This window comes from Stegastes partitus, unplaced genomic scaffold (genome assembly GCF_000690725.1).
Source record: "Stegastes partitus isolate 25-593 unplaced genomic scaffold, Stegastes_partitus-1.0.2 Scaffold1220, whole genome shotgun sequence".
NCBI classification, from domain to species: domain Eukaryota; kingdom Metazoa; phylum Chordata; class Actinopteri; family Pomacentridae; genus Stegastes; species Stegastes partitus.
This window is the reverse complement of record NW_007578951.1, coordinates 20,986-31,483: the sequence shown is the minus strand read 5'-3', so window position 1 is coordinate 31,483 and position 10,498 is coordinate 20,986. Positions and strand designations below refer to the sequence as shown.

The window sequence follows — 10,498 nt, the reverse complement described above, 5'->3', positions numbered from 1 at the left end:
AAAAAAAAAAAAAAAAAAACAGAGGAAGGGAAGACCAAAAAAAAAAAGTGTGTCCTCTCTCCTTCCTCGCTCTTTTCATCTTTTTCCTCAATGTGACTGGATTGAAAAAGTAAACCCTAAACATTCTTAACGTCAACAAATGTGCAAAAAAAGTGGCGGCAGTGAAAGTCCGAGCGTCCCTCCGGCGACAGCCTCCCCCCCGCCACCGCCGTCGTCCCCTCCAGGTGTGTTTGTGTGTCGGCATCTGCAGATGAACGTCCTCTAAGATGTTTAAGCAGATATGCAGGCCTGTGCGTGAGTGTAGAGGCCTGTGTTCGCATCGAATTGTGATTCAGACTGAGTGTGTGTAGTGGGGGGGAGGTCATCCAGGGTATATGTGAGTGTTTCTGTGTTGTAGCGGTTGTCTGTTAGCGAGTCCTGGCCTGCTCCAGCCTGCGCATCAGCTGTTGCCTGCGGGCCTGCAGCCTGTCCTTCTCCTGCTGGAGCCTCATCTCCTCCGTCTCTAACGAACTCACGTACTCGGTGGCCTTCTTCAGGATCAGCACCTTCGCCGCCTTCTCGTTGTGCGCCAGCTCCGGCACGTGGTCGCGCAGCGTCAGGAAGCTGGAGCGCAGGTCGTTGCGGCGCTGGCGCTCCAGGATGTTGTGGTTGCGTCGGCGCTCGCTGTCCTCCGAGTCGGAGCTGCCGCGTGGGCTGCTGTCCCCGCTGGTGCTGCGCTTGCTGCGCGGCCCTGACGTGCTGGTGACGGAGCTGCAGGACGAGGAGGAGGAGGACGAGGAGATGGTCCTGATGGGGGGGCGGGGGGCATCTGACGTCTTCTGCTTCTTTGGAGGCGGGGTGGGATCGTCGTCCGAGGCGTACGGCGACGGGGCTGCGTAGTTGTGTTGCTGCTGGTGGACCGAGCTCCTCTTCAGGATCAGCTCCTGAGGGGCTCGGCTGACGAACCGACTCACCACGCCGGACCCTGAGACATGTCCTCTTGCGTCTTGGCTCTTGGGATGTACGGAGATGGTGACGGTGCCTGTGGCCATGGGGGACGCCTTGCTGATTGTGGAGCGCCTCTTCTCTACCGTGACCACGTCAATCTCCTCCTCGTCCTCCTCTTCCTCCTCCTCGTCGTCCTCCTCTTCTTCCTCCTCTTCTTCTTCATCTTCCTCCTCTTCTTCTTCATCGTCATCTTCCTCCTCTGTGAAAAGAAAACAACGTGAGTGACTTAATTGCTGTGACATACCAGGTATTCTCACTATGTCATGCATGTGTACCAGCAGGTGACAGGTATGTACGAGAGTGTGGGATCAAGCGAGAGTGTGTGGGAGCGAGAATGTTGCCCAATGCTGTTTGCACAAGCAGAAACCTCTTAATGCTTAGTGTCAGTCACTTCTCTAGAAACCTATTCTGCAGGCATTGACTTGTTCAGCCTCGGTGCTGAGCAGACAGGTTGGATTTCTGCCTTTCATTCTGTCTCCCTCCTTCAAAACTTCTAATCTCCTCCAGTGAGATGAGACAGTTTTAGTGCGACGCTTTCGGTTTTATCAGCGCGGCTCCAGTCAGCGGCACTAAGAACTTCACTTTGACCTCCGATGAAGTTTTAAAAAAAGAAAAAAGAAAAATCTCATTTCCAGCTGAGCTCTTGATCTTTAATACCTGAGCTAAAAAAGCTAAGAAGCCCAGCCTTATTACCCAGGGGTAGCTTTTGAAGGTTGAGAGGAAGTGACCAATCGTGAGGCAGCGAGTGTGAGGCCCAGTTAAAATGCCTTTGTGATAATGGCTCCTCATTATCAGCTCAGGAGCATCTGAAGAGTGTGGCATTTTACAGCTTATGGCAACCCACTTCAGACACCTACTGCACCAGGATGCTGCCTCGACACACATGCGGCACACAAACAAGTCTGCTGTTGCCATCAAAACAAAAGCCGGGCACAGCTGGCTGCATGTGGGGGTGTGACTGACTGACTGACTGACTGACTGACTGACTGACTGACTGAGCCACATGTGAGGCTGGGATTTGGCTCTTTGGTGTTTCACTCTCAGAATGGAACAGCTACTTTAATAGAGCTGGGAGGAACATAAATAGAAGAAGGAGCTTAGAACATCCATGTTTAGGGAGATAAAGTCTTCCTTCCATCTGTACAGCTGATGTTTTTGGGGGGAGGAGGAGGTGAGGGGGTTGGGGTGTCACTTTTAAGGCTTTTTTTTTTTTTTTTAAATATTCAGACTAGTCTGACACAAGGGATAAACCTACATTTTCTTTTTAAAATTCGCTTGATGGAAAAACACAAGTGAAGAATGGCCTGGAGCACAAAGGAGGGGATGCGTCTTAACGCTGCAAGCGGCGGAAGCGCACTGGAGCGGCACTGCGCGCTGGACGGCGGGGCGGCAGGCGATCGGATCACCACCCTTTAAGCCTGCAACTGGAGCGGCGCCAGGGAGACAGCTGTCGAGATGGAGCGCTTGTTCAAAGCTGTCACCCCCCCTCCCTCGCCTCCCCTTCCCTCCACCTCCCTCCAAAAAAAAAAAAGGGGAGAGAGAAGCAGTCAGGGCTCTCCTCTTTTCTTCGCTGTGGAGGAGGTGTTTGGCAAGGCTGGCTGAGTCTGCCCTCTGTGCCAAGCTGGAGGCCTTTGTACTACTGTTTCACAGCGAAAACACGCTGATAAGGGCTTGTGAGTGTTTGTTTAGGGAACTCGTAGGCGGTAATAGACGGGAGATGAAGTCTTATTAACTACACATTGCACTGATTTCCTAATCTAAACACGTAATTACTTCCTACACCGCTCCTCACAAGAAGCAGGAGTGTCAGCCAGTGTTCCTGAGCTTTATTGTGCTGTTCCATCTTTCCTTTTTACTGTTGAACTTTTCCTCCTGTTCTCTTTCTAAAGGCTAATTTTAGTTATCAGCTGGACTTTTTTGGGGGGTGGGGGGGAGGCAGTAAGTGCAGCCTGTCTAAAAAGTAAGTGCCAATTTCTCACCCACTGTGCGCAAATTGTCCCCTTAATCCATGCGTAATGAAAGCATCCACGGCACCGTGAAGCAGACACTTTATCAGCTCATCACATTATTGAACACCTTTTCATCTCCACCTCCTCCTCCTGCTGCAACCTGGTCCTGGCTGCACTCAGTCTGTGTGTGTGTGTGTGTGTGTGTGTGTGTGTGGTGTCTTTTTGTTTGGCTCTGATGCCAACTGAGTTCAGTAAGGCACACAATTCCCCCATTTTACTGCCATCTGCCGGATGAAGAGCCTGCTGATTGCATAAACCTCGTTCACTGTGTCACTACTTCACTGTGCGTGTGTTGCTGTGAGTGTGTGTGTGTGTGTGTGTGTGTGTGTGTGTGTGTGTGTGTGTGTGGAATGTAACGAAGTAATCCGATTCTGAGAGAGTCATATGAGCAAGCTCCAGCCGCTACTACCGGATAGGGAGCGGGGCTTATAATAATGACAACAGCAACAATAATCATTTTAGGGCATCTTCAGATTCTTACCGGAGTCACTGGGCGCGCTCCCGTGCACCGTGGATGTGTTAACGGTCCCAGATGAGTCCCTGCTGCCGTTCTTCTTGTTGACCGGGAAGGGGAACACTACCGCGGGGTCCACGCACTCTGACATGGAGCTGCGGCTCACCACCTCCGGCGCCTTGGCGGACACGTTCCTGCCGCTCGCCGCGGCCGTGGAAATAGCCTTGCCGAGTTTCTCCGTAACAACCCGTTCCAGCTTTTCCCTGGCGGAGAAGCCACTCCACATACAGTCCTGGATAATGATGCTGTTGGGGTTAGTATCCAAAGCGGAGCCGAACAGGTCCACATCGTCGGATGCTCCCCATATATCGTCCTCGGGCAGGAGCAGCAACTCGGAAGCCCAGTCCAGTGGGTCCCCCAAGCCGAAACCGAGAGGGTCCACGTCCGGGGAGGCAGTCGCCGGCTCCCCCGGTAGCGCGGCGCGGCTCGGAGAGAGGGGCGGAGTGGGCAACAACTCGAATTTCTTCCAGATGTCCTCCCCCGGTGGCGCAGAGTCGGGACCACAGAAGTAGAAGTCGTCCTCATCCGGGTAGAAACACGGTTGTAAGGAGTCAAACTCCAAATCGGAGTTTTTACTTATGATCGCCGGCATTCTATCCCACAATCGACAAACCTGCGAGGAGACAAAAGATACTTTAGTCCCCGCTGCGAAGGAGCGTCTCTCCCCGTTCCCCGCTCTCTCTCTCTCCCTCGCTCTGCTCTATCACACCTGAAAACTGCGCTGTGGAATCAGAGCCCACACACAGACACACACACGAGCTGCTCCACTTAATTCCACACTCACTCCTCTGTGGGGTTTTAAAAAAACCGCACAAATCTCGCAGGAGAATGTGCGTAAATGTGACCGTGACGCACGAACTGTGCAACAACGGCTCACCAAGGCGCACCAGACACTCCACAAAATGTCACCATCGCTCAAAAAAACACGAAAATAAATTGAATGACAACAATGAAATCTAACAGAGACTGTGTTTTTGTCTCTAAAAAAATAATGTGACACGTTTCCTTTTTCTTTTTTGCGTAGAAATGAGAAGATGCTCACCTCGTCCTGACTTGGGATGATAATGTGCGAACCAATTTTTCTCGTATCTCGCAGTCAGTAATACAGACACCAGATTTGGAGCAGTCATCTACTTTGGGAGCACAGACAGTCCTCTGACACACATTGTGGCTGGCTGCTGAGTGTTATACACTGAGTTCTGCGGGAGGAAAACAGACTCCTCCCTCCCGGGCTTGGGGGGGTGGTACAGTCGGGCTCTGGGTTTGATGCGGCGCGGGAGACGGGCTGGCTGGGAGCTTTCTTTCAAGGTGAATGGAGAAAATAGCCTAAACATTGTAAGCAAGAACGAAAAGGAGAGAGAGAGAGAGACGGAGAGAGAGAGAAAGGGGCAAGGTTTCGTGAAAGAGCACAGAGGAGAGAGAAAGAAACAAAGGAGGCAACAACAAAAAAAAGGAAACAAAAGAAAGAATAAGAAATAAAGAATAAAAATGATATATTATCGATAGCCTCGGGCAAACTGTCTTATCTCTCCAGTGGCATGTCAAAGCCAGGATCAGCTCTGAAGCAGTCCAATAACCCCCATTGGCTGTTTGATGATTACATGTCTTGCTCGGATTGCTCAAGGGCACTGCAGCAGGCTGACCCGGGGCAGGAGCTGTCCAAGCAAAAGGGCACTTTTTCCTTTTTTACGCACAACCTGTGATGATCAAATAATGTTTCTATCTATGTGTGAAACGTGAGAAAAGCCACACAGGCTGGGATTATTTAGTAAAATATCGTGAAATATAAACAGATGTATGAGATTCTTACTTTTCTATCAGTTTAATTTCACATAAAGCCAAACGGGATGACTGTCATTCATCCAGCATGATGTTCAGTGATGTTTTCCTCCACACCAAACCCTTCTGCCCTTCTCCTGCCGTCCTGTGGCGCTCCGAATATCATTTTTCTCTTTTGTCTGAGGACCACCAGCATCCCTGGATGAAAGACAAAAGTACAGGGCTCTTTGCGCCCTCACACGGACACCAGAGGAACAGCAGCAGCAGAGACGCGCACCATCACCGAACCAGACAAAGGCGCAAAAACACAGGCTCGCTCGGTCTTTTTCTTCCTTTCTCTCTGTTCAAGTGAAAGAAAAAGAAAAAAGAAAAAAAAAAAACAAGTTGCGAGGAGGAGCGTTTCCTTCAGACAACAGGCTGTGCAGGACGGGGGAGATTTTCAGCTGTCTCCGGGATAAGACAGGATCCGAGAAGAACATGTTACGTAACCGCAAGCGGTGGTTGTAGCCTGGAGTCATTCCCATTCCCTTTTTCTAATGACAGCTTAGGAGGAATGGCGCATCTGTAATTATGCGCACAGGCACAGGCGTACACACACACACACACACACACACACACAGCCCTGATATTGACTTATTCAGGGAAAAGCGTTTGCAAAACGGATTCCAGTTGAGCGCCAGCTGTGAGGAATGACAGCTTTCAGTTATTTCCAAACAAAGGGAGGTGATGAAAACAGCTTTTAATATTTTAAGACCCTTTAGTAAGAAACATTTTTGGGTTTGTTTCAACTCAAAAAAATAAAAATAAATTCTTTAATTAGTGCACTAATGATAAAAAAAAAGATTAGTGTTCATAGAAACACGTGTAAACCAATAAGTCCAGACTTTATATCACAGGAGAGCGCTTTAGTTTTGCTTTTTAATGTGATTATTTCTGTTATTTTTTATGGAGGTTGAGTTCAGATGACCAGAGCCTGCGAAAAGTGAGACTCTGCAGCTGTTGTGTCCTCAGAGCAGGGATAGCAGGGAGTTTCCTGGGACTTTCTAGTCAGCTCCCAGGAACTCGAAGAGATGGTTTTGGAGTTTGAAACTCCCCACAGACTTTTGCCAGTCCTCTCCTCTCCTTTCTTTTTTTCTCAAACTGCTGCTCAGCTCTGACCCTGAAGCAGCAGCAGCAGCTTCCTCTTGCTGTGAACCAGGGCAGAGAGTGGGAGTGAGAACAGAAGGGAAAGTTCTTTTTTTTGTTGTTGGTGTGCAAGTGCAGATCGGGTGAGCACAGGAAGCTGAGCGCGCTACTCCTCGTTTTCTGTGGAACGCACCAGAGAAAATAGTCAAAGAGAAGCAGTAATGGCCTCATGCTTGTTTGTGTCCTGGCGTGGAGTTGAAGAAGAGGAGCTTCGTTCCCTCTGCTGCAGACGCTCGCTCGCTGATTTGCTGTGAAGTTGCCCAGATGCTGGTGAATTTTTTATGTCTGGTTATTGTTTGTTTGCATCAGTAAAGCTGCTCTCCATATAGAAGGAAGCAAAGGAGGGAAATAACACTTTTTTCCCCCTGAAGTTGTCAACGTTCACATAACAGTGTCTCAGCATCACACGGTCTCCCCAGAACGAACGAATGAATGAATGAGTGACTTACTGAATGAATGAAAGCCAGAATGTGACTACCTTTGGATAAATAGAGCCCACAGAGACGCAGAGGGAAAGGCGGACTGGTCAGAGGTGGAACAAAGCTGGCGTCTTTGCTTGTTGTTTTTATGACGATTATGGCATGCCCAGCCTCCCCTCCCACCATTCACCGCTGGACCGGGACATGGATGGTTAAGCAATTAGGCCAGTTTTGATAAAAGATTCATAAGTCACCCCAGTGGATAGTGCAAAGACAAGCATGTTGTGAGTAGGGGAAGGAAAAAAAAAAATAAAAAATCTGCTGCAGTGACATGGTAGAGCGGCTGTGTTTGGGTCAGAGCGCGTTATATTAATATTTGAACTGGGGGAACGGGTGTGTGCGGCGGCTGCAGCGTACAGTCTTTTCCCCCCTCCCGCCTTATTGTAAATAGCAGATGTATGCAGTCATCACATCACCTCAGCTCACCCCTGATATTGCAGATATTCATAAGCTGCACACTCTTCCCTCTTAGTGAAACTGAAGCCGGAGCTCTTTTTAACTCCTCACAAACATTTGCAGCATCGTATGCATGTGTGCCGCCTGCCTGCACAGAAGATCTGAACATCTACATCGTTACATGACTCTGACTGAGGGGTAGCACTGGGATTATTATTATTCTTAGTCGCCAAATCAAGGGTTTTTGTTTTGTTTTTTAGCAATGTAGATGCACAGATGTGATGTATTTTTGTCTAACTGGATCACTTCAGAATCCCTGTTTTTGCTCTATTTGTTGAATGTCTCCCTTTTTATTCCCTAAGTTCCTCTCTATAAGTGACCATTATCATACAAGACATGACATGAAACCGCTTCGGTTCAGGTTAGTAACTCCAGGTTTAGCTCCGTTTATTCAGTGACTGCTCCTCAGTGCGCTGTGCAGTAGCAATAAGATGTTAATAATAACGAGGGAAAGATTTTGCTGCTGTTCAGACTCATGACCGTCGTTCAGTTCCTGCAGCTCGTTGCAGTAAAACAGCTGCCGGCCACTCAGTTAGAAAAAGGGATCACCGTGCACGCAGACAGTAAGAGCATCTCTGATGACGACAAGAGTTTTTACAACTCCACGGCCGTTTCCTTGTTCTATGGACCTTTGTGCAGCGATGTAATCCGACAACAGGGAGTGATTAAAGCGCCGAGGCCTCGGACTTGTTAACCGTATAGGATTATAAGTAAAGCCTGCTTACCTGGTGGAAATATGTTTTTGTGTTTGTTCTTTACTTGCTCCCGACACCATTTAACAGGTGATCCTAAAGAATATCCAAACAATGTGTTCATTTACTGGCTATGCTCAGTTCTAATTCCACTACAGACCTGCTGTCAGCATCCCCTCCTTTGCTTTGACTGCAGCAACTTTTTAAGCCTGTTTAATATGTTTTAATTCCTCTGACTGGTTCAGGATTACATGTGAGAATTATGCAACTCCGGGCCTGTCCACGGTGGTCTTCTGGTGCCGCTTTTAGTTGGACGGCATCATAGCTTCATTCCTGGGTCGAGTTTAGGAGTAGATCACGGTTATAGGCTCAGAGAAGCCAGATAACAAACAGGTAAGTTGCTTTGTAGCTGAAGCCTCCACCGTGTAGCTGAGGTCAAAAATAAATGCAGAGCGTGGTCCGACCCGTGAGTCCTGAGTAGCTCGCTCGTGCGATAGCCAGAACCACCTCGACGCGTTTGTCTCTGGTTCTTTGTTTTGGTGTCGTGCAGCGTTTCGATCTGAACGCGCCGTACGAATGAACTGACGTGACTCGTTACGCTCAGACAGACTCACATAAACTCGACAGACAGCAAAGTACAAAAGTAAAATAGGTTGCAGCAATTAAAGCGTTTTCAGACATGGTCATAACTTCAAACAGGTTCCACAAAAAGCTGCTCGACAACAAGATAAATCTCATTTACAGTGTCGTGGAAATACACTGAAAACATCGACGTTCTGGCTCGCAGTCGGCTCTGCTTCCTGGGATTCTCAAGCGTCTGAATCTTCGAGGTGTATTTACAGCAGCCTATAAAAACTAGAAAATCCTTATTTATGAAGCTTCACACGTCCTCCGCAGACGAACCAGCTGAGTCTGTGGAAGGCATTAGGTCTCCTCTTCTTTAATCATGTCAGCTCAGGTCCCACTGTGGCATCTTCTCCTCAAACAAACCAGCTCTCAGAGGAGGCCATGTTTGTCCATGATCCACATCATTACATTTCAGCTCCAGCGAAACCCTCCACCCTCCACCCTCCAGCCCACGGACCACACCAGCACAGTGGAGCCTCCGTCCCCTCCCCACCGCCCCACCGCCCTTCCCCTTTCACCTTCACCTCACCCCGAAGCCGGCATTAACATTATCCCTAAAGCCACTTAACAGCAATCAAACATAAGCTTCACTTTTACACCTCGGATCAACTTTTTTTTGTGATTTCTTGCCGTTGTTTCGTTGACGCGTCACCGTTACTCGTTATTACCAGAGTCGGCGCTGCTTTCTGTAACCGGCCTTTTCACGCATGCCGCCAATTTTCTGACATCCTTTATGGTATCAGGTGGGTTGCACAAATATTCCAGCTGCTGTTCTGCTGATTCACCATGTAGCTCTGGAACACCCCTCGTCGGACTGATAACCGACGAGCTCCAGATGATGGTGATTCAGGTAAAAAGCAGCTCCTTATTTCTAATGCCGCTGCCAGATATGACTTCATCGAGATTTTCTAGGAGACTTTATCTCTGTAGGGAGAAGACGAGTCGCGACTCATTCCCAGAGGAATTTCCAGTAGATCTGTACGGCAATTCCTCAGTGAACAACCCCGGCAAAAAAATTATTTTTCAACCATCATAAAGTTATTGAGAACATAAACCAGTAAGACAAATGGAAAAATAGTTTTCCCGTGTCTATTTTTAGGGCCACATTTTTCCATCCAGTCTATTTCTGGGACGAATAAACTTGCCGAGGAAGTATTTTGGCCTTTAGATATTGGATTTTCAGAGTGCCAAAAGTGTGCCTGTGTGAAGGAAGCTGCTGCTGTCTTGTTAGATCTTGCCCTCAAACTGTGTCTAAGTATGCCTACAGGTCTCCCTGTACAATTAAACTGGCACATCAGATGATTCATGGAGCATGTAAACATCACTTTTTCCACTTGAGTAATGCTTCTGTATATTATTGCCTGGATCTCTGGAGTAATCCATTCCACTCAGGTTAATCCTTCCTTTGTCACAGTGGCAAATGTGCTGGGAGACAGTTGAGAATGCGTACGAGGTCGCATTCCTCCTGAGAAATATTTTGATAAATAGACAGTCGTGTAATGCATCACGGTAACGCGCATCCCGCTCGGCAGGGAGGCTAATTTACACGGACGTTTATCATCGGCGCAGCACCGTGTCATCGCATGTACAGTCGTCCACAGATGTGTTCATAGCGTCCCATTAAAGAAGGAAAAACAGCTGGAATAAGCTGAAAATGACAAAAGTAATAATAAATAAAAATGTAATGAAAATCATGATGTTGTTTTTGAATTGTGGTTCAACAGAAATATTTTTTAAAAACAAAAAAAAACAAGCATGATGGGACCCATA

The 10,498-nt window shown here is 48.2% G+C and overlaps 1 protein-coding gene across 1 annotated transcript; it reads right to left on the bottom strand.

Moving 5' to 3' along the window:
- Nucleotides 1-22: 22 nt before the first annotated feature.
- mycn (MYCN proto-oncogene, bHLH transcription factor) lies at nt 23-4,826 on the bottom strand. The gene is made up of 3 exons (XM_008297431.1): nt 4,553-4,826; nt 3,478-4,123; nt 23-1,186 (listed from the first exon to the last, which is right to left on the bottom strand). The coding sequence occupies exons 2-3, from the start codon at nt 4,100-4,102 to the stop codon at nt 408-410; spliced, it is 1,404 nt and encodes a 467-aa protein (XP_008295653.1). The 5' UTR covers nt 4,103-4,123; nt 4,553-4,826; the 3' UTR covers nt 23-407.
- Nucleotides 4,827-10,498: the final 5,672 nt, after the last annotated feature.

Coding starts and splice junctions, on each gene's coding strand:
- mycn (XM_008297431.1), bottom strand. CDS start 4,102: ATGCCGGCGATCATAAGTAAAAACTCCGATTTGGAGTTTGACTCCTTA. Junction 1,187..3,477: donor GAGCGCGCCCAGTGACTCCG/GTAAGAATCTGA, acceptor TTCTTTTCACAG/AGGAGGAAGATGACGATGAA.